Source organism: Nothobranchius furzeri, chromosome 7 (genome assembly GCF_043380555.1).
Source record: "Nothobranchius furzeri strain GRZ-AD chromosome 7, NfurGRZ-RIMD1, whole genome shotgun sequence".
Lineage (NCBI taxonomy): Eukaryota > Metazoa > Chordata > Actinopteri > Cyprinodontiformes > Nothobranchiidae > Nothobranchius > Nothobranchius furzeri.
The window spans coordinates 24,760,992-24,787,240 of record NC_091747.1 but is presented as its reverse complement, the minus strand read 5'-3'; the positions used below and the strand labels follow the sequence as shown (position 1 = coordinate 24,787,240).

The 26,249-nt window shown below is 41.5% G+C and overlaps 1 protein-coding gene across 1 annotated transcript; it reads left to right on the top strand.

The window, feature by feature from the left end:
- Positions 1-9,404: 9,404 nt before the first annotated feature.
- LOC129160769 (N-alpha-acetyltransferase 60) lies at positions 9,405-11,321 on the top strand. Its single transcript, XM_054737797.2, has one exon. It carries the CDS (start codon positions 9,591-9,593, stop codon positions 10,317-10,319), a length of 729 nt encoding a protein of 242 aa, XP_054593772.2. The 5' UTR covers positions 9,405-9,590; the 3' UTR covers positions 10,320-11,321.
- The last annotated feature ends 14,928 nt before the right edge of the window (positions 11,322-26,249 follow it).

The window sequence follows — 26,249 nt, the reverse complement described above, 5'->3', positions numbered from 1 at the left end:
TCTCCGGTGCAGGGCAAAATAGTCCCTTCTGGCAGAGTGACAGTAAGTCCCGTAGGTCCACACAAAATGGTGGCTCCTAATTTGATGAGGAGATCTCTTCCTAGTAAGTTGACTGGAACTGTTGGTGAACAGACGAAGCTGTGCAGTACTGTCTGGTTTCCCACCGTAGTTGGGAGTGGCAGGGAGAAAGGCAGAGTTTGTTGTTCCCCAGAGAAGCCCGTAACTGAGATAGTGCGCGTAGATGTTTTAGAGGGCGGCACAGTTTGTATGGTGGAGCAGGTGGCACCAGTGTCAACCAAAAAAGGTTGATGTTGTCCATCTACAGTTATTGACAGCAGGGGGTCTGCCGTGGCTCCCTGACCGTCGGAGTTTCTCTGTGGGGCGTCCTATTGTCTTGGACCACCCTCCCACTGTTCCCAGCCCATCATTGGCATCTGGGTGTGGGGTCCTGTAGGCCCTCCTCGTCCTGAAAAGGTGCCTCTGCCTCGACCTTCCTTTTGTGGGCTGTATGGCAAAGGGCAGTTCCTGTACCAATGTCCTGGTTGACCACAGTTAAAGCAAATGTCTTGAGCACGTGGTCCCCCTTTGCTGCCCACTGGCCTCCACTGTCCCCTTCCCCTGAAACCGCCTCTGGTTCGACCAGCAAAAGGTGGTCGCTGGGCAGCGTATGGGTTGGGTGTGTTTACATATGGCCCTGAATATTGTGGCTGTGGCTGCCCTGAATATGGTGGCTGCGGCTGCCAAGCTATAGGTGAAACCTGATCAGGAAGTGTCTGCTGTGGTGGGGGTGTGGCTGTGGACGCAACCATTTGTTTCTTAACCTTGTCCCCCTTTTCACCTAAAGTCTTTTTTGCGGCTTGTAATTGGACCCTGAGCAATTGTTTCTGTAAATCTTCTAAGTTATCAGAGTCTTTTTCTTCCTTCACCTGCATTTTATTAAGGTTAAAAATAAGATGTTTTTTCCATTTGCTAAAATCACAATCCTGCAAATCAGGGTTGTCTTCCATTTTATGAGTCACCGAATCAGGGACTCCTTTCAGGACTGCATTTTTAAACCACATGCTGCTCGTGCCCCGTTTGGATGGGTGTTGGCCAGTTTGGGCCACCCAGGTGTCAATGGCTTGGTTCAGGTAAATTGAAGGATTTTGTTTAGCATCCCATTTAAATTTGCACATTGAGCTGCTATCTTTTAGAGGAAACATCTTTCTGACTGCTGGGCCTAATTGGGCTATCACTCTACCGAGAGGTACAGAATTAGAATCACGAGTTGTGCCAGCACCCTTTTCTAAGGCCTCCGCCTGTGAGCGTGACGTGCATCTAGTGATTACTGCTCTGAAGTCTCCCAATGCAAGATCCTGTCCAGCAGTGATGGTGTCAAAGTCTGAGAGCCAAGTGTTTCCACCCTCCTGTATGTCTGGTAATTTATCTATTAAAGCCTGTATGTCCCCAAGGGAATACGGCTGATAGACTTTCTGGGCGTTGGGTTTATTCTGCACCAGGGGTAATTGGTAAGTGGGTGGTCCCATGGACCTAGTGTGTCTTCTTTCTGGCTCTGGGGATGGAGGGTGGGAAAGCAAATCCCCTTCTCCCCCACACTCTTCCTTAGAGGGCGGCTTCTGCCATTCCTCCTCTAGGAGAGATTCATGACTCTGACTGGCTGCTGGAGGGAGATCAGATGATTCATGTCCCACCAGAACCATCTTAACCACTACACTTCTGTTAGGGTCTTCCTGCTCTTCACCCTTTAACTGAGAGGATGCAAAAATTGGTGTTGGCTTTTGTTCAGGTGCAGACGGATTGCTGTTTAATGTTTCATTGCTTCTCAGATAAGGATTATGTGTCTCAGGGGCTGTGGGACTGACTTTAACGTCTGATCCTGAGGTCATAGTTACACTTGACCACTCACTCTCATTATCAAGTGGGACTTCAGGCTGAATGTCCAATGTACCGCTTGTAACTTTAATTAATGGATACATTCCAGCTGTCGGAGCAGTAGAAGAGTAAGGAGGTGGAGATTTATGCTCCTTTTTTACGCGCTTCATATTAGGTCTGGCGGTGTTCCATAACATTATCCACTGCATGTATTTACTCACACGAGCTGCCTGCCTGTCAACCTCACTTTTTGCTTTCTTCCTTGTCAACATTCCAGCTTCCCTCAGAGTCTCTGCAGCCTCCTGCCTTTTCTCTCTCGCTTCTGCAGCTTTTACTTCCCAGATCCTGCTCCAATTACCTCTGCTGTTAACATCTACTCCTTTTTCCTTCATCGCCTTTTCTGCTGACTTTCTCAATAAAACCTTATTTCTTGTAGCTTCAACCGGGCTGCTTGTCAAATTTATTACAGTCTCCATACAAGCTAATTGTTCTCCCAGTGTACTCAGAATGTCATCAGGTCCCCATCCATCATCCTCCGTTCCACAAACATGTTCTTTTTCCATCATTCTGTTAGTATGTTGTATGTTGCTGATTTTTGGTGACAATTTGGACTGACGAGGGGTTTAGCCCATAGGGGGCTCTAGCTCACCAGTATTGATTAGTGAGACAGCGCCAATGACCTCTGTGGTATTTCCTTCTTCAACCTGTGTTTCAGGTGAGGAAATCTTGCCTAGAGCATCCACAAGGGCGCGCTGTATTTCTCTCACTTACACATACAATTTGTTAGTACAGTTCATTCATTCGTTACCCGTCTTCACTGCGGAGGGTGTGGTGGTCTCCGCTTATTCAACTAATCCCTATTAGTTGTGATATGAAAAAATCTATGTGTTTTTACACTTATCCTTACTATCTGCGCTGTGAGTGCAGATGATATGTTCGCTAAGCCTAAAGAGACTTATTCACTCTCATTTGGAGTTTATCTGTCTCTTTTATTATGTAATTCAAGTTAATCAGTCAGCTCCATCTGTTTTACCGACAAAGCTGATTGAGACTTGACATTCATACAGCGTGTTTTCTAACTATAACGTGTGTTTTGTGTCAAAAATACAGTTTCATATCCACATTGCTTATTTCATGCAGAAACAGCCAAAAACATTGCTCATTTTTACGCAGAAACAGCCAAAAGCACTACTCACTTCACGCAGAAACAGACAAAAACATAGCGCATTTTATGCACAAACGATCAAAAACATTTTTCTCATCTCATACAAAAGGTCCTCGACCTTTAAAATCTAGGGAGCTCTCTTTAGCCTCCCCTGCCCTTAACCCGAACCAGGTCCTCGACCTGTACTTTAGGGAGCTCTCTTTAGCCTCCCAGGGCCTCAACACAAACCAGGTCCTCGACCTGTGGACTTTTAGGGTTCCCACACCTATGGACTCTTTCGCCAAGCTCTTATATAACCTCGTTATATTTCTATTCACTCGTCAGCAAATAGTGTGGTCAGCCACGACCTGGAAACGGAACTTTAGGGCTCTTCTAATAACCCTGGGCCACCATCCCTTCTTCTGTACTATTTCCTTATCTCATTTACCATTAAACCATTAGAAAAATCCTCATTTCATTTCACCATTAAACCATTACAAAAAAATCTCTTATTCTTCTGCACTTGTCTCCACTTTCTTCTCCAACTATTATTTTAGGACCACAGCTACTATGATTCTGGACACAAAGGCTTTGGATAAATCCAATGAGCAGATTTTAGAAAATAAGGCCTGCTTACCTTAGTTTTTCACCGCGGTGTTTTTGTGCCAAGATCGTTCGCTGGGTCAGCTGGTCGAATCGTCCTCCAAAAACTCCTTTTTCTTTAAAAAGAAAAAATCCTGTTCGTGACGCCAAATTTTGTTGGTCCTTTCTTCTGTTAGACCAAGCACGGGTACGGAGAAGATGGAGTTAAACACCTTTTGAGTTGGTAGAAATGAGGAGACAAATGATCAGAGGAGTTCAGTCACTGTTTCACCGCTCGAGAGGGGGAGAGCCCTTATGCAGCAGGTCCCGCGACCTGCTCTTGCCAGCTGCTTTGGACAGACTCTCCGCCGTTCTGCTGAAAACGGCTGATTTTTATTGAAGATTACAGGAATGTTACATACGTAGTTTGCCATGTACATACGTCAATGATTATGACAGGTAAAGAATAACAGCCTTGTTAGCAGACAGTTTAATACATCACTAGAACATGCATCTTGAGATTACCAGGAACATCCTGATACATTCATGACAGGAGAAGATACATTCACTGGTACAGAGAGGAGCTGGAATGTGCTCGCTCCCTACAAGGTTGCAGAACAGAACATGCTGCTGTAAATCTTTGTGTAGAGGCCTTGACCATCTAAGCAAGTGTACATATCATAGAGTAATACAACTGAGCTTTATAAGGTAAATATATAAAAGAAGCTTATAAGGTGGATACGTGAAGCTTATAAGGTAGATACGTATATTTTCAACAGAAAGTAGAGAACATGTGCGGACATGAACGATTGTGTGCTAATTATAGTTTTTTGGTTGTGCCACTTTGAGAATGGACTGTGCGCTGGACGCAGCAGCCTGGATCCTGCTCTCCAACGATCAGCGCTGTGCAGCTGTCTGTGCTCTCTGCTCAAAAGAGTCCATAAATTATGTCATATAGGTAGAAAACTTTTTTCTGGCTCCCCTGGATGTGTAGGATATACAGCTCCCCCATAATTCGATCCCTGCTCCTGGATGAAAAGCCGGGCATTTTCATGAATACAAGAACCCCCAGTCCGGACGCCCTGGACAGAGTGAAAACTGGACACGGTCCATCTCGTTTCCTTTTTGTATTGTTTTCTCTCTGTAAACATGCTGTTAACTTGCTTTGCACATCTTCTAATTGAAATCTGTCTTTATCATATATATATTATTTTTTCATAAGCTTGTGTTTGGTGCCCCTTCCCTGGTGTGGTGCCCTACGCGCTGTGCGTGGTGTGCATGTGCGGAGCGCCGGCGCTGATCTTTGGTGATCTCACACCAAAAAAGCATCCTTTGTTCTAATAGTGAAATTAATTTAAGCTGATCTTTAACCTGCTGACCTCTATAACTTTATTCCTATTCCTACTTCCAAAGAAAACCCTGTGCAGAGTCCTTCAGACATGTAAGTGAAGTTGGCCACCCACCTTCTTCAAATCTAACAAAATTGGTGTCAAACATTTGTGCTACGTTTGTGCTGGTTTGTTCTGCAATATAATAATACCGTAAATCAAACCTGGGCATTTTACGGCCCGCGGGCCACATACGGCCCTTTGGTTGACTTTGACCGGCCCGCGTAAGGTTAACTGGAAATTACAAAATAAATGTAGTTTCTCATTTTACCTCATGCACGGACTAAGGCTGCATTGCTTTTATTTTGAAGTTGTTTTTTTAAGTACACAATGACGCAATACGTATAGCAACAAGTGCCTGCGGTTGACATGGTGATTGTAGCCCCCAGAAACGTCTGCTCATGCAAAAAAAAAAAAGAAAAGAAAGATAGATGCTGCACGCAGAATTTTCAACAAAAATTGGACTGCTAATAATTTTTTTTTACTGAAGTCGGAGGTAAAGCCGTGTGTTTGGTTTGCGGGGAGGAGATTGCCGTGTTTAAGGACTACAGTTTGAGTCGGCATTACGACAAGAAACACTCGGAAAAATACAAGAACTTGTCTGATGCTGAGAGAGCACGGACATCTGAAGCGTGGCTAGCAAAGTTGCAAAAGCAGCAAGGCTGTTTTACTAAGCTTCACACATCCAGGGATGCAGCAACCAGGAGCAGCTTTGTGATATCCCACAAAATAGCTAAAAACAGCAAGCTGTTTTCGGAGGGAGAGTTCGTCAAAGAGTGCATGGTGGACTCTGCCGCACTAATATGCCCTGAAAAAAAGGCGCATTTGAGCAAATCCCGCTGTCCAGGCGAACCGTGACCAGGAGGATCGAGGACATTGCGGGGAACCTGGAGCTTCAGCTGCAACGTGAAGTGGCAAGTTTTGACTTTTTCTCATTGGCCTTGACAAGAGCTGTGATGTCAGCGACACAGCCCAGCTGCTCGTATTTGTCCGGGAGGTAACGGACTTCAAGCTCACAGAGGAGCTGGCGGCATTGCGGTCGATGAAAGGGACAACGACAGGGAGTGATCTTTCTACAGAGGTAAATGTGTGCATGGACACTCTGGGATTGAAATGGGAGAGACTGTCAGGTGTCACAACAGACGGTTGTCCAAATCTTACGGGGAAAAATGTCAGACTTTTGAAACGCATGCAAGATAAGGTGACAGAAATCGATGCAGATCAAAAATAGGTGTTTTTGCATTGTATTATACACCAACATGTGTTGTGCAAGTCAGTGCTAAAAATCAACCATGTTACTGATGTTGTTACTAAAATAATAAACTTCATCAGGGCACGGGCAATGAATCACAGACAGTTTGTGGCTCTTTTGGAGGACTCCACACAGCTGTCAGATGGTTCAGCCTGGGGAAAGTGCTGAAGAGGGTTTGGGAGTTGAAAGCAGAGATTCGAGAGTTTTGCGAGAGGAAAGGCAAAGACATTCCAGAGCTCTCAGATGAGGATTGGATGGCAGATTTTGCATTTGCTGTTGATGTGACTGCACTGATGAATGAACTGAACACCAGACTGCAAGGCAAGGGCCTTTTTGTTCATGAAATGCACAGCCTCGTGAAGGCCTTCATGAGAAAGCTGCAGTTTCTTTCAAGTCAACTGGAGAGCAACTCTCACTCACACGCAAACCCTGAATGAAGTCACACCATCAGCTGATCACCTCAGCAGGTACTCATCCATGTTAGGAGCATTACATGGTGAGTTTTCAAGGCGTTTTGAAGATGTCAGAACAATCAAGGATGAAATGCACATGATTTCCTCTCCCTTTACCTGCAGTGTGGATAATGCACCCAGTGATGTGCTGCTGGAACTCATTGACCTGCAGTCTGATGCAGTACTGGCAGAGCACTTTAAGTCAGGATCTCTGCTGGATTTCTACTCTTCTCTTAAGGAGGAGAACTTTCCAAACCTGAGGAGACGTGCTCAGAAGATGTTGGTTCTCTTCGGCTCTACCTACATTTGTGAACAAACATTTTCAATGATGAGGTTTACAAAATCCAGGTAAAGATCCTCTCTCACTGATGATCATTTGTCAGCTGTGCTTCGCATCTCCACCTCAGACATTCAACCTGACTTTGATGCACTCGTTAAAGCCCAGCAGAGACTAGATTTCTCTCACTGAATAAGAAAAAAATCGCTTAAAAACACAAAATAAGGTGTTTGGACCACAAATGTAGGCAACTAGCAGTGAACTGGGACACTTTTTTTGAAACCTCTTTCTCAAGATCACAGTTCAGTGATTTTATTTTACAGACAATACTGTGTGTCTGTCGAATGCTAAGAACCTCTTTCCAACAATATTTGAAACTCATAATGTGTTTTGGAGTGAATGTGACTGAAACTGTTAACTAATATAAGTCACAAATGTTAAAAAAAAAATTGTAAGTCGCTTTGGGTAAAAGCTTCTGCTAAGCACATAAACATAAACATAAATCACATTTTTGTAAGCCAACCTCACTTTTTCCTTTTTGCTCATTTATAACATATAGTCTACTCTTACCAGCTTGAAAAAACAATGGTATTCACTGCTTTTTATAAAGAAATACCATTAATATTATGCATAATTGACTTCAGCCTTTTGGCCTGGCCCTCCACAATATTTTCTGTTTCTCATGTGGCCCCATGGAAAACATAATTGCCCACCCCTGCCGTAAATCCTCTAATACAGGCCCGGGCCTGTATTTTACTCAAGCTCCAGGCCTTTATTGGAAGGAGGACCATAATTAGAGGCAGGCCTCTATTTCTATTTGAGCAAAGTGAACTAATGGTTCGCTGGAGTTTTTGACAATTAAAATTGCGCCCACATTTTCAAAGTTAAACACATTTCTTTTAACAACGGTAGTTTCTGTTTCAGCCCCCCCCCCCCCCACGCACATAGGCCGCAAACTCACTGATGCGCCTGCAGCCTCTCGGAGTTCCTGCTGCCCTAAACATTAAAATAATTATTTCATTTTCTGTTCCTCACTTCTGATTACCTTCAATGGTGTCTGTTTGTTGCAACCACCAGGTACAAAAACTAACTTGTTTTTATTTGACTGCTTTTCTGTCCTGTCTCTGTTTATTATCTTCCTGGATCTCCTCTCAATCCTAAAGAGAAACTGCCACCTGGGTTCATCTATATTAACCTTATGAGTTACCTTTGAACTGCAGTTCTAAAAGATCTACCGACCGCAAAAACAGCGGAATGCGAGCCGGCCACATCAGTTAGGTGCGTCACCGAGGACAAAACAGGTGATGCGCCCCGATCCACAGCAGCGAAACGCATCAGGCACAAATAAAAGAATAAAAGACAGAAAACATAAAAGGAAATGAGCCGACATGAACGATCGTGTGTTAAATTTGTTTTTGAGGTGGCGACACCTGATTTGATGTTACTGTGGCCGTGCTCAGGACACAGATGTCTGGAGTGCGTCAACTATCAGAGCTTTGCATGGGTTTGACCTTTTGACCTTGAACCTTTCACTAATATCTTTAAAGCAAAATCAGCACAAACACAAACTTTAGCAGCACAAACCAGCACAAACAGCACAAATGTTTGTGGGTGGCTCACAACAGGTGACAGCAGCCGGCACCGGTCGCTCGTGTACGTCAGAGTTATCTTTCATAAAAAGATAATCAATAAAAGGATTTATATAAAGTGGATCCAGAAGTTGTAGCCCGTCTCTGCCTACAATATTTAGATATTTTTCACCCTGTTGGTGGTTTTACTGAGCAGGTGCCACTTTTGTCATACGTTTCTTTTTAAAACATGTTTAGACTGTTCAGAATACAAATCCAGGCTCTGTCACGTTTGATTGTTGTAATTAAACTTTGTAGGTGGGGAAGGTCAGAAAAGGATCCGATCATTTTGTTTTTCCCTCATTTACAGTGATGGAGATAACGGCGCAGTGCGCCTGGCTCTGGTGTTAATCAAGTTTAATTTTATCTATTTTCACAAGAAAACAGAACAGTTAAAAGCAGGGCTTGTGTTGTGTTGACCGCAGGGGCGGATTTAGGACTGAAGAACATCTGGGGCTTAACACACACACGCACACACGCGCACACACACGCACACACGCGCACACACACGCGCGCACACACGTGACACGCACTAGTCAACATCATACTGTATATGTCTTGTACCACATAATTTTTATCTGAAGCTACATATTAAGCATTTTCAGGGCAGAGTATTGTTCCTGTGAGTGTTTAGTGTGAGATGCTAGTAAATATTCCCTTTCTTTCTCCATCAACTTTACCTGATAGTAAGCTAACTTTAGGCAAACCAGCAGCACAACAAATATTTTCAAATAAGACTAACAAACCTGAGTCAACACCAGTCTCATCAAAGCTGGGGTTCTGTCGGAGAGGCATAGTAGCGGGCTGGTTGGTCTTAGACATTAATGAAACGGCTTTTAGATTCGGGGACAAACCGATGCGGTATAATGCTAAATCCGGAGGACTGACAGGGTAACCTGATAAGTTCTGCCCGACTTTTCTCCAGCGCGAGCGCCTAGCAGCCGGGCGTTAGCCCGTTAGCTAACGTTAGCCAAGGTGCTAATTAGCAGGTGTGAATGAGTGACGTGGTGCCTCCCACAGCTCTCAGTGAAATCCAGCTCCGTTTCCTCTGCCACAATGACATAGGCAGTGTCAAGCTGCTCTGTGGGGATTGGTTCCCAATCGAGTACCCAGACTCATGGTACCAAGACATCACTTCCAACAAGAAGTTCTTCTCCCTCGCTGCCACCTTCAGAGGGAGCATCGTAGGAATGATCGTGGCCGAGATCAAAAACCGAACCAAAGTACACAAAGAGGATGGAGACATCCTGGCCTCCAGTTTTCCCGTGGACACACAGGTAGCCTACATCCTCAGCCTGGGTGTGGTGAAGGAGTTCAGGAAACATGGAATAGGCTCCCTGCTGCTGGACAGCCTGAAGGAGCACATCTCCACCACCGCCCAGGACCACTGTAAGGCCATCTACCTGCACGTCCTCACCTCCAACAACACTGCCATCCACTTCTACGAGAACAGGGACTTCAGGCAGCACCACTACCTGCCCTACTACTACTCCATCCGCGGCGTCCTCAAAGACGGGTTCACATATGTGCTCTACATTAACGGGGGCCATCCTCCCTGGACTATATTTGACTACATCCAGCACATCGGCTCCACTCTGGCCAGCCTGAACCCCTGCTCCATCTCTCAGAGGCTGTACCGCCAGGCCCAGTCGCTGCTGCGCTCCCTGCTGCCCTGGTCCAACATCGCCTCCAAGACTGGCATCCAGTACAGCAGAACCATGTGACTCTCCTGTTCAGGACCTCGGCTGTCAGTCTTCCCTGTACAGAGCTGACAAGAGTCTACCCCTAACCCACATGTCGTGTGGCTTCCTGCTCTGCTGTCTGACTGAAGGACTCAGGTTCAACGTGACCTCTGAGGCTCACGGCCCCGACTCGGCTCACATTTAATTCTGTTCTGTCCCTCGTGCTGGCCTGTGTTTGTTTTTAGTGGCATACGCACCTGTCACCTTATCTTATATATAACCCCTTCAGGCCCAGCGAAGTACAGGGTCAGAGGTTAGAGGTCACAGGAAGAGGTCTGGCTCTGCCCTAGCAATACTATGTATACTATTTGTACATAACATATTTAGCTAATATATAAATTTATCTACTCGTGTATGCCTGTCCTAGTGTATGCTGTTGGTCGTCCCTTTTTAAAGACTGCATCTCCATCGCCGTCCGTCAGCTTGACAGGAAACGAGGGCGTTTTGACCTTTGGTCTCCTGTGAGGAGGCTTTTTGATTGGAACAAACTCGATTAGTGGCAGGCAGCGCTGACTGACTGGTTCAGTAGGACCTGGGGTCATCCCTTCAAACGCGCAGAGCGGCTGTTTCCTTTCAGAATAAAACTCCTATAGCCGGATACAGAGTAGGGATGTCGACCGTTCAAAAGAGTGAAGATGTTTCCAGAACTTCCTTTCTGAGCCATCCATACTGAAGAGGTGGCTTTTAGGTTTGTTTTAGAGTACGGCCCAGGCACAGTTTTTATGTCGGCTCGTAAACAAAATAAAATAAAAGTCCCGTAATGTTCCCAGACAGACATCCTGTACTTGGGTGGGCGTCCGTATGTTTCCACAGGTCTGTTCATGTCTGAGCGCTGATGCAGAGCGGCACTTCCATGGAGTAAAACTAAAACGAGCTCTGTTCAGGTCTGTCAGGATTGTAGACCTCTGCCCCGGTGTTCCAGTCACTCAGTCTGATGGTTTCATTGTTTTAATCCAGATTTTTTAACGTGTGTGTGTGTGTGTGTGTGGGGGGGGGGGGGGGGGGGGGGGTTCATTGTAATAAACATTTCTCACCTGTCCTGTCCATGGAAGGTGGCTCCAAAACCATTTCACATTGTTAATGCAATAAATCAGGTTGAGCGAAAAAAAATAATAATAATAAAAAAATTAAAAAGCTGGGGTTCTGTCGTCGTACTTTTGGTCTAAAAAACGTCCTTATGTCCATCTTCACACATGCGTTTCAGGCAGAGAATGTAGAAGAAGCCGGCTGCTGAAGGGCTTCTTCTTCAGTGGTGGAGGATCAGGCAGGCTGTATACAAACTACTGCCAGCTGCTCCCTCTCTGTTGGACTTTGGTACTGCATGTTACTTCTGCGATTTAGATCCGGGGCTTTTCATGAAACATCCGGGGCTTCAGCCCAAGTAGCCGGGCCTAACGCCGCCCCTGGTTGACCGGACAGTTCCCGTATTTGACCGTTTATTTTGACGGAGAAAGAATAGAAAGAATTACCCCGACACATGCAGACGAACTGACATTTTATTCTACGCAAATCGCAGATGTAGCTAAATCACTCAAGAAAAGATTCCCATCTGAACATCTGAGCTGGACAATGCTCCATATGCAGGGGTGAGGAGTGAGCACCACCTCACCCCTGCATATGGACCTCAAGGGATGAACCATCAACCCTGCTCAGTGGTCAACTTTCCTGGTGGGGTCACCCATGAATACAGTGGGAGGGTTAAAATTAGTAAAGTGTTTTATATGACACAGCAGATAAGGTGGGTTTGCTACATTCTAAGTATCTTGTGTAAACATGGCACAGAAGATCTTTTATATCTCATTTGTCTTTGCCATTTTTTCTTTTCTTTTTCAGTGTCTGAAGAGCAAAGGAAGCAGCTCGTGAAGGGTTGGGTTGGATGGGAGAAACCCATGAAGTGTATGAAAGTGGAAATAATGCAGGCAGACCATCCAACCTCATCTAGCTGCTTCCATATTCTACGTCTGCCCTGCCACTACACAACATTTGATGAGTTTCTCAATCATCTTGAAAGTTGCATAGCAACCAATGTTCATGGTTTTGGACTGATCTAAAGTTTAACGTCATGCTATTTGCCAGTGCTGTTCAGGTTATACCAAACAAATCTTTTTTTTTTATTTAACCATCAAGTTACAGCTGAAAGTTTCAGGAATATTGAGTTACAAGTAAGGCACAGCTGTGTTATATGATACATTTTTTATTGTAATTTTTCAAGTAGAGAAATCATTGATTGCATTAAGATTGCATTTTATACATATGCAACAAACAAAACATTGCTACATCCAGGGTCATGACAATAGAAAAATATTTTGTAGCTTAATGCTAAATGCTTTTTCCTGTCACTTCTTGCTTAAGTTCAAGATGTTATTAATAAAATTTTTGTTTTAAACTTAAAACATTTTATTGAATTCACAAATGATTGTAACCTATATTAACACGTTAAGACTTGCAAGTTTTTAAATTAAAAACATCAAATAGCAACAAAACTTTCATTATTCTCACAAATTTGGGAATTTCAATATCCAAGAGAATAAGAAAGGGCAGTTAGATTTTTAGTACACACAATAAGATTACTATATTTTTAACTTATTAAGGTTTAATTCTTTTAGTTTTCCATCGAAGACATTTTCAAATGTTCATGAGTCATTTAATCTGTACTTTCAAGTTCAGATATGGTAAGAGATAACATGGAGATAAAAATAACGTGTTCAGTTAGATAATGGAGACTTATCAAGATCCTTCACAGACATTTTATACAAGTCATTGATGACAAATTAATGCCGTGTGGCTAAATAACTGTCAATCCCAAGATTGACCTCAGTGGATCTACTGTCACGATCTGCCCCTGCCCGCCTGCCTGTGTTCCTCCCCTGCCATGATTACCCTTATTGTTCTCACCTGTCCCTCGTTTACCTGCCCATGTTTCCCTAATTAGCCCTCTGTATTTAAACCACCTGTTTTGCCCCTGTCCTTTGTCAGTTCATTGTTGTTGTCTGCTGGTGTTTCTGTTCATCCCATCCTGCCATTAAATCATTTTTACTTTATCCGAAGCCTGCATTTTTACCTCCTGCTCAGCTCAACCACACATGGTCCATCATCTCCACCTCCTACACTGTGACATCTACAGCTGCACAGAGTCCAGAATATCCTCCTGGACTTAGCGGGCATTCAACTTCTGGAACTTGAACACCAGAGTTGTGTTCATTGTTGATGAGTCACTGGATTCCCATTCAATCTGTGGAATGTAAAGCTCCTGCAATAAAATGATTTTGGGCTAGGCACAGAATATGTTCTTCTGACCACACAACGGAGATGGGACATTCAGGAAACCACGCCTGCGGTGTCTACTCTGCGCATTGAGGACCGAACATGCTCCCACTGAACTCTATATCCTTGTGACTTCAGCAGACCTTTCATCACGGTGTCTTGAAAAGCGCTATATAAGTTCAATGCATTATTATTATCAATCTATACCCTGCATTTGGGTTTCTGGCATGGATCTGTGACACTAGAGTCTAGCTCATCGTGAGTCATGGTGCTGTAAGTTTGGCTCACACTTAAACCCCATTCTTTCATTCGCCTGTGTAATGTAACTCTAGAAACCCCCAGCAGCTGTGCAATACACGTGACAGGTAAACCTAAAGAAATGAGGTGTTGTGTAGTGATGATGATGTGAAGCCTTTTGAACCAACAAAGCTTTACAATCCAATTGTATTGAAAAAAGGTTCAAGGTTCGATGCTTCAAAACTCTGTGAGGACATCTGTTGGTAAATGTTTGTATGTCATTGTATTGTTTTCAGCCAATTCTACTGAAAATGACTGGTGTATTGAACTTTATGGACAAATAAAGCATTAAAAAGCTTCCTCAGGATCATATAATAAAAGTATATTGAATGTGAACATTACATTAAATATACTAAAATTGCTTTTCTTGGTGTGAATACTTGAAATGAAACAATGTTTATTTTTATGGGATACGTGATGAAATATATCTAATTAACACATATTAACATTCTCTACATATTCAAATATTTTACTTTTCACATTTCTATTGGATTATTAGGCAGGAATAATTAGCTCAATTTATGTATCTTTTTTAGAAATAGAGTAACAAAATGAAGATTAGAAAATTCACATAAGGATAGGACATACTAAATTCCATTACACGTACAACCAAACTGAAAAGCTCATCAACTATTATATTAATTACCAATAAAAGAAGAAAAATCATACCAAACTAGATTTTAATTTAAAGGAAAATGACAGATGGTCTAAAAGATATAGCCCTACAATATGCACCAAGTATTACTACCATAAAGGTAATTTACTAGACTAGACCAAATACATTTTCAAACCTTATTTGGAGGGATTAAATTGAAACATTCCCACATCTCAGAACGCCCTCTTTTTGTTACAGGATCCATTTTTGCGACTCGGTGTTTAATCACTGAATACTGAATCCTGAACCGTCAATCTCAGGTCACACAAACCTGTATGGCAAGCCAAACGAGCATTTATTCTGATATCAGGAAATCAGCCAGAATTGTCATGAACATGTAAGCCATTTCTGTCCACTAGTTAACTAGTTAGCCATGTTTGTGTCAACTAGTTAAATATCGAGGGTGAAAATGTGCCCACTAGTTAACTAGTGACAGCAGAAATGTGCACTAGTTAACTAGTGAACACATTTATGCTTCAGTAGTTAACTAGTTGACACAAAAACTGCTCACTAGTTAACTAGTAAAAGCAGAAATGCATACCAGTCAGCTACTTGAAGGTATTGTCTCACTAGTTAACTAGTGAGGGTCAAAATGTGCACACTAGTTAACTTGTGGTAGACATAAATGTGCACTAGTTAACTAGTGAACACACTGAGCAATACTAGTTAACTAGTAAGATATGAAACATTTTAACTAGTTAACTAGAGAGAATTTAGGCCTTACTAGTTAACTAGTTGGCATTTAGGCTGTCACTATTTAACTAGTTGACACAAACATGGCTAACTAGTTAACTAGTGGACAGAAAGGGCTTACATGTTCATGACAATTCTGGCTGATAGCCTGATATTAGAATAAATGCTCATTTGGCTTGCCTTAAACCTGCGCCTCTCTGTCCAAGAGCATCTGGCTGCAGACATCAGCTGGCGTCTTTGCCGTGACAGGAAATGACGTATCCGGAAAAACAAGTGTCATTACCTTTGCCGGAAGTAGTTTTTTTTTCTTGAATACGCTTTATTGACAAAGCACAAAAGTAGTTTGGATTTGTCAAAACCATACCGTGTCGTTTTTCTCTTCGATTTGTACACATTTAAGAGAAAAATTACACGGTGGGTCATTACCTTAACCAGAAGTCATTACTTTCACTGGAAGTAGTTTTTTAAAAAACAAAACTTACCGGAAAAAGCTTTTTATTTCGGATTTTTTTTTTCTCTTCAGATCTGGACTGGCAAACTTAAGTAACGTTGTTACCTGCGTTGCATGAAAATTGAATATTAAATCCCTTTGTTCTTCAGACAGGGAATTTTTATGACAGTAGCACATACATACTTACATATAAATATATATATATATATATATATATATATATATATATATATATATATATATATATATATATATATATATATATATATATATATATATATATATATATATATACACACACACAATAAAAGGCTGTAAAGTGAATTAAAAAAACATATGGATAAAATGAGAACACGTTAAACTAAGACTTTTCAAAATGTGCAAACAAAATAGTACTGGCTAAATATTCAGTTTTATTGTTAAGCCCAAGATGAACTTTTGACCTACACCAATTGCTAAAGTACAGGACTCCCAGAAGCAGTGAAAAACATTTCAGCAACACTCCTCTCTCACCAGCAACAAAAATTAGTTATTAAATATCCATAACACTGTCCTATTGTGTATCACAGCAGCTCATTGCAACAGAATTTAACTGCTACAGCTGATAACTATTTAGCTAGTTGGTATTTATTTTGAGTGAAAGACAATAAAACCAAAGAAACACTTGATTTCACAACCATTTTATTTTGGGTACAAATGAATTTGCTGAAGCATGGCTTTTTCAGCTGCATATCGATTCATCCCCTCCCATTTTTCCAACACTTTAATTGTTACCTGAAAAACATGCAGGATTACTTCAACGTCGTCGTCGTCTTCCTCCGCTTGTCCGGGTCCGGGTCGTGGGGGCAGCATCCCAACTAGGGAGCTCCAGACCGTCCTCTCCCCGGCCACCTCCACCAGCTCCTCCGGCAGGACCCCAAGGCGTTCCCGGACCAGATTGGAGATGTAACCTCTCCAACGTGTCCTGGGTCCACCCGGGGGCCTCCTGCCGGCAGGACATGCCCGAAACACCTCCCCGGGGAGGCGTCCAGGAGGCATCCTGACCAGATGCCCAAACCACCTCAACTAGCTCCTTTCGATCCAGAGGAGCAGCGGTTCTACTCCGAGTCCCTTCCGGATGTCCGAGCTCCTCACCCTATCTCTAAGGCTGAGCCCGGCCACCCTACGGAGGAAACACATTTTGGCCGCTTGTATCCGCGATCTCGTTCTTTCGGTCATTACCCAAAGCTCATGACCATAGGTGAGGATTGGGACGTAGAACGACCGGTAAATCGAGAGCCTGGCTTTCCGGCTCAGCTCCCTCTTCACCACGACAGATTGGTTCAGCGTCCGCATCACTGCAGACGCTGAACCAATCCACCTGTCGATCTCCCGATCCCTCCTACCGTCACTCGTGAACAAGACCCCGAGATACTTAAACTCCTCCACTTGAGGTAGGACCTCTCCCCCGACCCGAAGTTGGTAAGCCACCCTTTTCCGGTCGAGAACCATGGATTTGGAGGTGCTGACCCTCATCCCAGCTGCTTCACACTCGGCCGCGAACCTACCCAGCAAGAGCTGAAGGTCAGAGCTGGGTGAAGCTAGGAGGACCACATCATCCGCAAAGCAGAGATGAGATTCTCCTGCCACCAAACTCTGTTAAGGATTACTTCATACACTGTCAAATGTTTTCGAAAAGTAACTTTTATACCAATCACTGCTGAAGACTGCGTTGTACCTCTGGAACAAGGACATCAAACACCAAGTCCAGAAACTGGAACTCTCTCTTCTTTATTAGTTTATCTATTCCTGAGCATGAACCAATCCACTCTGTCAGCTCATCAACCTATAAAACACGTTAACATAAAAATGAACAAAATGTTCCTCTCAGCATTAGACAACGGACCCAGGTGGCCCACTGACCATGCATCCACATAAATAAATGTGATGCAGCTTATTGTAAGTCAGTATACATTTACCTGTGCATCAGCAAAGTGGAACATCAGTGGCTTTAGTCCTTGCTTTAATTTAAGCGAGACACCTGGATTGTGCCACAGATACATGAGGCCAGACTTCACTCCACCGCTGCAGAGATCCTTATACACAGTCTGAGTAGAGACAAGAGTTAAAAATAAGCAACATTACCACAGATAACAAGAGATTGCATTATCCTATGTCCAATTTTAGAGTCTTAATTTATTATAATTAAACATTACCTTGATTTCACCATCTGAAATCACTGCCTGGGTTCCATTTTTCAAAGCCTCGATTGTCCTGTAATTTAGATAAAAATACATCTTATTAGCAAATGAAGAATACAAGCACATGTAAGGAGTTTTGTCAGGGTCACTTGAAGAAGTCCGATATTCATTTTAGATCTATATTTAAGGCCTGTAACTCCTGAATGATTTGCAGCTAAATGTGCTTAAATCCGGTAATATTAACATAAACCATACCTGATCAAAGCAGTCAGTCGACAAAAATATCTATTTTTTATAAGGATAGGATTATTCTGAAACAGAATCAGAAGGAGGGTGGCATTAATTAGAGAAGCGGCTACTATTTCAAAGTTATTGTACCTGTTGCAGGACACCTGATTTGTGCAACCACAGTAGAATGACCCAGCACACCACACACAATAACTGAAAAATATTTAGAGATATTGAAAGCTAAGCTTGTCCAGAAAATACATTTTATTTCTGGGTGCACAGGACCAGTTCCAGTGTGGGCCAGATGCTGAAAAATAAATTCATAAATCTGTCTTTTTGAAGTTTCACAAATCAGAGGAAGGTTTCACAAATCACAAACTATGTTTTATGCATTCCTACGAGCCCAGAATAATCTAAAACAGGTTTGAAGAGTGCATGTATTGTAGGTTTTGAGCTAGAGCAGAATAAAAATGGTCAGAGTAGAGAAAAATTGGGTGTATTAGCCCTTTAGCCATTTCCCGAATCGGAAGCTAACTTTAGCCTCGTATGAAAACTAGTGATTGAAACCACTTACGAATCTCTGAAAATCTACGCTTTTTAATTAAAAAAGGGTATTAATAACGTTTCAGTCAAGTCAGTATTAGAAATCGTGGTCTTTATATCATATCTAAATTATATATAAAGTTAATATTATTACTTTAACTGTTTTAACAAACAGGGAGACCAGAAAAATCAAATAGCTAAGTTAAAGCTAAGCTACAATTGCTGATAGCTTTATTTATGTAGCTTTTGTGTTAGCTAGCTTGTGATCTCCCTGCATTCGTTTTAAGACTGCGTGTTAATATTGATACAATTAGCTATGAAACACGGTGCCTTTGCAATAATTCTCTGGTAAAGCTTTAAACGCTACAGTGCCTATATTTAAGAAGTAAGAACGGTTGCAACAATTAGTTAATTTCATCCTTATCTTTCTTTCTTTATCTATCATCCTTATCCTTACCTTCCCTCAATTGAAACCCGCCGAGTATGGTTGAAACAAAAACAACGTAGCGGCCGCCAAAAAAAGACCAACTTCCTGCCGAGGTCTTTCGCTCGTCGATTTTCCGGTAAAAGTAATGACACGCCATCTTGCTCTCGACACACCAGCTGATGTCTGCAGCCAGGTCCTACTCTCTCGGTTTGCGTTGAAACAACGTGTGAAGCGGTCACACCATTGAATCTCTGTATGATAATGCAACTAGCTCTATTTCATTACCAAATGGAACGTCACCACGATTTGATATTAAAAGAGGGGTTAAACAAGGGTGTCCTATCTCTCCCTTTCTCTTTATAATTGCTACAGAGATGCTTTCTATCTTTATTAAAAATTCAGATATTGCTCCCTTAAATGTTATGGGATTACCTGTAATCATTAGCCAACTTGCAGACGACACAACTATTTTTATGAAACATCTTACAGAGACTCCTAAGATAATAGAAGTTCTTAAGGTGTTCTCCCAGGCCTCCGGACTTAGTCTTAACTTAAAAAAATGTGAGTTAATGCCAATTCATCAAAGTGATTTAACAGAAGCATATAACATTCCTATTAGGTCAACGGTAAAATACTTAGGAATACATATATCCAAAGACCCAACTGAAAGGGAAAATTTGAATATATGGAAAACAATAGCAGAGTGTCAAACTAAACTAAACTCCTGGTTGTTGAGAGACATCAGTTTACTTGGGCGTGTCTTTCTCACTAAAATGGAGAGCATATCTAGATGTACAGGTGCTGGCCAGTAAATTAGAATATCATCAAAAGGTTGAAAATATTTCAGTAATTCCATTCAAAACGTGAAACTTGTACATTATATTCATGCAATGCACACAGACCAATGTATTTCCGATGTTTATTACGTTTAATTTTGATATTTATAGGTGACAACCAATGAAAACATCAAATCTGGTATCTCAGAAAATTAGAATATTCTAAAGGCCAATGAAAAAATGTTTGTTTCTCTAATGTTGGCCAACTGAAAAGAATGAACATGAAAAGAATGTGCATGTATAGCACTCAATACTTAGTCGGGGCTCCTTTTGCCTCAATAACTGCAGTAATGCGGCGTGGCATGGACTCGATCAGTCTGTGGCACTGCTCAGGTGTTATGAGAGCCCAGGTTGCTCTGATAGTCGTCTTCAGCTCCTCTGCATTGTTGGGTCTAGCGTATTGCATCCTCCGCTTCACAATACCCCATAGATTTTCTATGGGGTTAAGGTCAGGCGAGTTTGCTGGCCAATCAAGGACAGGGATACCATGGTCCTTGAACCAGGTGCTGGTGGTTTTGGCACTGTGTGCAGGTGCCAAGTCCTGTTGAAAGGTGAAGTCTGCATCCCCATAAAGTTGGTCAGCAGCAGGAAGCATGAAGTGCTCTAAAACTTCCTGGTAGACGGCTGCATTGACCCTGAACCTCAGGAAACAGAGTGGGCCAACACCGGCAGATGACATGGCACCCCACACCATCACTGACGGTGGAAACTTTACACTGGACCTCATGCAACGTGGATTCTGTGCTTCTCCGCTCTTCCTCCAGACTCTGGGTCCTTGATTTCCAAAGGAAATGCAGAACTTGCTTTCATCAGAAAACATAACTTTGGACCACTCAGCATCAGTCCAGTCCTTTTTGTCCTTGGCCCAGGCGAGACGCTTCTTGCGCTGTTTCATGTTCAAGAGTGGCTTGACACACGGAATGCGACACCTGAATCCCATGTCTTTCATGAGTCTCCTCGTGGTGGTTCTTGAAGCGCTGACTCCAGCTGCAGTCCACTCTTTGTGGATCTCCCCCACATTTTTGAATGGGTTTGTCGTCACAATTCTCTGCAGGGTGCGGTTATCCCTAGAGCTTGTACACTTTTTTCTACCACATTTTTTCCGTCCCTTCGCCTGTCTGTTAATGTGCTTGGACACAGAGCTCTGCGAACAGCCAGCTTCTTTAGCAATCACCTTTTGTGTCTTGCCCTCCTTGTGCAAGGTGTCAATGATTGTCTTTTGGACAGCTGTTAAGTCAGAAGTCTTCCCCATGATTGTGGTGCCTTCAAAACAAGACTGAGGGACCTTTTAAAGGCCTTTGCAGGTGTTTTGAGTAAATCAGCTGATTAGAGTGGCAGCAGGTGTCTTCTATATTCAGCCTTTTCAGAATATTCTAATTTTTTGAGATACCAAATTTGGAGTTTTCATTAGTTGTCACTTATGAATATCAAATTTAAATGTAATGAACATTGGAAATACATTGGTCTGTGTGCATTGCATGAATATAATGTACAAGTTTCACGTTTTGAATGGAATTACTGAAATATTTTCAACCTTTTGATGATATTCTAATTTACTGGCCAGCACCTGTATCTACCCCGCATATTCACTGACCATTCCTAACAGAGCCATTAAAAAGATCAACCAAATCAACTTTGATTATATATGGAGGAAAAAAATGCATTACATTAAGAGAGCAGAAATGACCAAAGAATATAAAGATGGTGGACTACAAGCTATAGACTTTGAGATCATGGATGGAACACTGAAAATTAACTGGTTAGAATCCTTCTTTAACAATAAAAGCTTCTGGTATCATATACCCAGGGAAATCTTCAAAAGGTTTGGAGGCATTGACCTTTTGTTAAAATGCGATTTCAATATTAAGAAACTTCCGATTAAATTATCCCAGTTCCACCAACAAGTCCTTTTATATTGGAAGCTTTTATACAACCATATTTTCACTCCACACAACACGCCAATTTGGAACAATAGATATATTACAATTAAAAACAAATCATTATATAAGAAGGACTGGATGGACAAAGGCATTTGGTCCCTAATTCATTTAACTGATAATGATGGGCGTGTGATGACCCATGAAAATTTCTGTCATAAATATAATATCACAGTTGATCAGAATTCATTCGCTTCCATAATAAGAGCCATCCCTATTCCTACATTAAATCTAATTCAAGAAATTGTTTCGAACTCTCATTCAGTCTCCCCTGCTCTTCCTCATCTAGTAGCTGGGAACTTCGACTTCAAGAGCGTTAAAACTCCTAATAAAACAATTAGAAAAATGCTTGATGATATTTCACACCCTTCACTGCCTTTCAGAAATTCCATTAAACAAATTTTCTCCATAGATATTATATACTCATTACGCTCTAAATACCTCAAATTTCCTATAACTCCAAAAGCCAAAGAAATCCATTATAGAGTTTTAAATGACGTATACCCATCTGGGGAATTCTTACGACAGAGATGTGGTTTTGAAACAAATAAGTGTGTATTTTGTGATGATATAGAAACCTCTGTTCATTTATTTTTTCAATGCATCTACTCTGAAGCTCTCTGGACTGATATACATGACTGGCTATACACAAAGATGCGTATTGAACCCTTGTCGGAGAACAATGTCATTTATGGAGCCATATTAGATAATACTGAGTGGGACTTTCTGGTAAATAACATAATCATTGTTGCTAAATTTTATATTCACAAATGTAGATATGGAAAGGTGAAACCTAGATTCTATGCATTTCATAACGAGTGTCTTTCTTTCTCCAAAGCCCTTAAATTTATGAAAAGTAAACATGCTATGAAACTCCTTAATCTTTTTGAAAAGTATGATTTGAAAACAAAGCCCTAGCTCTGTCTCCTTTTTTTTTTTTTTGGTTTGTTTAATTTATTTATTTATCTTTTGTTAGATTGTTTCCTTCACAAATATTCTTGCTCTCTACGCAAAATCTCTTTTGTTATCCTTTTTTGCACCTGATCCCAGGTAATGTAAAACAAAGGAATTTATGCCATGTTGTTTGTAAATGAAAAAGTTCAATAAAAAAAAAATAAATAAAAATAAAAACGTGTGAAGCGGTCACGTGGGTGGAAGGGTGAATCGAAGCATCGTTGCTCATTGGTCACGTGACTTTCAGTAAACAAATCAAGCTCCGACACAGTGCTTTGCTCTGCTGTGGTTCGTTTTGGTGATACAAGCTTCGAATCCTGCGTGTCACAGGTAACATCACTAGTGTTGTGTGTATTTCTCAGGAATAAGTAGTTTGGGACGACCAATGGCTCCTCTTTCGAGAGCAACAATAATTTGTGCTTCTTTTTTATTTTGACAGCAGGTCATCTGATAAACTTGGGCAAGTGCATTTAAAATGTCCTGAGGGACGTCAAACTGGTTTGAGATAGCACTCAGAATAACCAGCTCCTGACAACATACAAATTCCAAAAAATTGAGATCTAGAGGAACTCGATCAAGCCAATTAGACAAACAGTTGTAAAGTCTTTCAAGCAGATAGTTGAGCAGCAGTTCCTGAAAAACAAAAAACGAAGGGTTACTAAAAGAGCAATCAAATGCAGATTTTAAATATCACATGTAACAATTATTATTAATAGGATCCCTGAGAAAGGAAACAAGAGTTAAAGGTTTCAAATGACTACTTTTTATTGTTTTACTAGTGAATAAAAAAAAACTAATTGTAACTATCAGGCTGATATCTAAAATGTTTATTCTTTTTATCAGAAGGTGGTTAGTTGGTGCTGCGTAATCGTTGCAGCTTCGGTGGCCAGCAATTAGTAACTCCCTTATACATGAAATTCAAGCAATATACACGCAATTTAAAAAGTAAAATGCTCATTATACAACTTATAAGTATAATTATAACTTTGCCGCACGTCACGTGACCATCACGGGAGCCCTGGTCATGTGACGCATGTCAGTTCCATTTAACTGTTTTCTTTGACCAAGGAAGGACAGTGTCCTCTAAGCCTTGACATTGAGAAACTATACCCAAGCACAGTGGCCTTAATGCAAGACTACAGTGTTAGCAGTGGCGTCTTTGTTTCTGCTAAATTAGCAAAGCAGCTCATATAAACTTTAGCTAGACTACATATTTGTACAAATATCTTATAATAAGTCCTTGATAATGGTATAAATAGCATGATGTTATGTTAGTGTGTCACCTTGTTTAAATAAAAAGACGAGGAAATGACTAAAATAAGTTTAGAAAGTCCTTTGAAATGTACTTACCCCAGCTCGTTCAGCCATCGCGAACTGCAGACGGCAGCGGACTGAAAACCGAGGGAAAAACGTAACTCTCACTCTGATTGGTTGAGCCTGTTGTCCTGGAAACCAGAGCCGACCAATGACAACGCTCCCTCTGTGGCTCCTCCTTCCGCCCCCACCCTCGCCCTCATCCCCTGCTCCACTTGTATGGCGTTTGAAGCATGCCACAACCCGTGCACGCGGATTGGGTCCACAGCGCGCGTGTGAACGGGAATCGCGAGCGAAAATATACATGGCAGCGCGCGTGTGAACGGGACTCGCGAGCGAAAATATACATGGCGAGAGGTCATTTGTGCACTGAGAGGGAGCAAACTGTGTCTGTGAGCGCACAAGGATGTGCACAAGTGACAAACCTGCGTACGCGCGTTGTCAATGAGCACACGGCAGATGAAAACGTGCGTGCGCGGCAGCCCCTGTGCGCGCTCGGCAGCCTCTCTGCGCGCTCGGTTTCTGACTCCTGCTCGCTCGGCTGTAAGGGCTTTTGGCACTCTGGAGGCGTGGCCTGTGGCAGATCTTCTCTGTCCTCTGATTGGTTAGTTTACCCCGCACTTTACCCTCTACCTATCTATATAAAAAAGTCTGCTATTCAGTAGTTGCTGGCATAGCTCAGCTGGGAGAGCGGGTGACTCTCGTCCTGGAGGATCCAGGTTTGAGTCCGGGCAAGGAAAATGCAGTAGATTGCATGTTACTTTTTCTTAATTCCAGGTATTTTACAGTTGTGACCGTTCAACTGTCATTAAACGTCCGAATGTTTGCTGGGCAGTGTTTTAAAAAGTGCACATAAGCTAGATGGTTTTAACCATATAAAATTACATTTTTTGTGATACTGGAAAAATACATACTGAAATAAAACTACTGATTGAAAACTTTATGACTGTGGTTGTACAATATATGACTCACTAATACACTGCAAACTCCCTTAGAGTGGGGCTTCGAGAGAGAGAGAGAGAGAGAGAGAGAGAGAGAGAGAGAGAGAGAGAGAGAGAGAGAGAAAAGTTCTTGCCTCATTAATGAATTGTTTATTTTTTTCAGTATTTAATTGACAAATTATCCTTTCAAATAATTAATTGATGAGTTACATAATTGTCCATTTAGAATTGTTGAATGGACTGAGTCAAGTTTGGTGCACTTTATATATTTCAAAACATGTTTTTTTTTATTTTAATGATGCATATAAATAATTTAAATGTTAATTTAATGAAATATTTCTATTTTTTCATTACCTCACCCTTGTTTTGACAAAAACGGGACCTTGCTGGATAATATCATGGAGAAACTATTTGTTCACAGTACTTGGCTCAGTGAGGATCTGTATACCAAAGGAGGAGATACTCAGAAATCTGTCTGCAGATTGTTACAACCCAGACTGGAAGTGGTGGGCTATCTATCTATCTATCATCTACCTATCTACCTATCTATCATCTACCTATCTATCTATCTATCTATCTATCTATCTATCTATCTATCTATCTATCTATCTATCTATCTATCTATCTATCTATCTATCTATCTATCTATCATCTATCGATCTACCTATCTATCTATCTATCTATCGATCTATCTATCTATCTATCTATCTATCTATCTATCTATCTATCTATCTATCTATCATCTATCTATCTATCTATCTATCTATCTATCTATCTATCTATCTATCTATCTATCTATCTACCTATCTATCTATCATCTACCTATCTACCTATCTACCTATCTATCTATCATCTATATCTATCTATCTATCTATCTATCTATCTATCTATCTATCTATCTATCTATCTATCTATCTATCTATCTATCTATCTATCTATCTATCTATCTATCTATCTATCTATCATCTATATCTATCTATCATCTACCTATCTATCTTTCTATCATCTATATCTATCTATCATCTACCTATCTTTCTATCATCTATATCTATCTATCATCTACCTATCTATCTATCATCTATCTATCTATCTATCTATCTATCTATCTATCTATCTATCTATCTATCTATCTATCTATCTATCTATCTATCTATCTATCTATCTATCTATCTATCTATCTATCTATCATCTA

Bases quoted from the DNA above. Each gene is read 5' to 3' on its own strand.
- LOC129160769 (XM_054737797.2), top strand. From the start codon at position 9,591: ATGAGTGACGTGGTGCCTCCCACAGCTCTCAGTGAAATCCAGCTCCGT.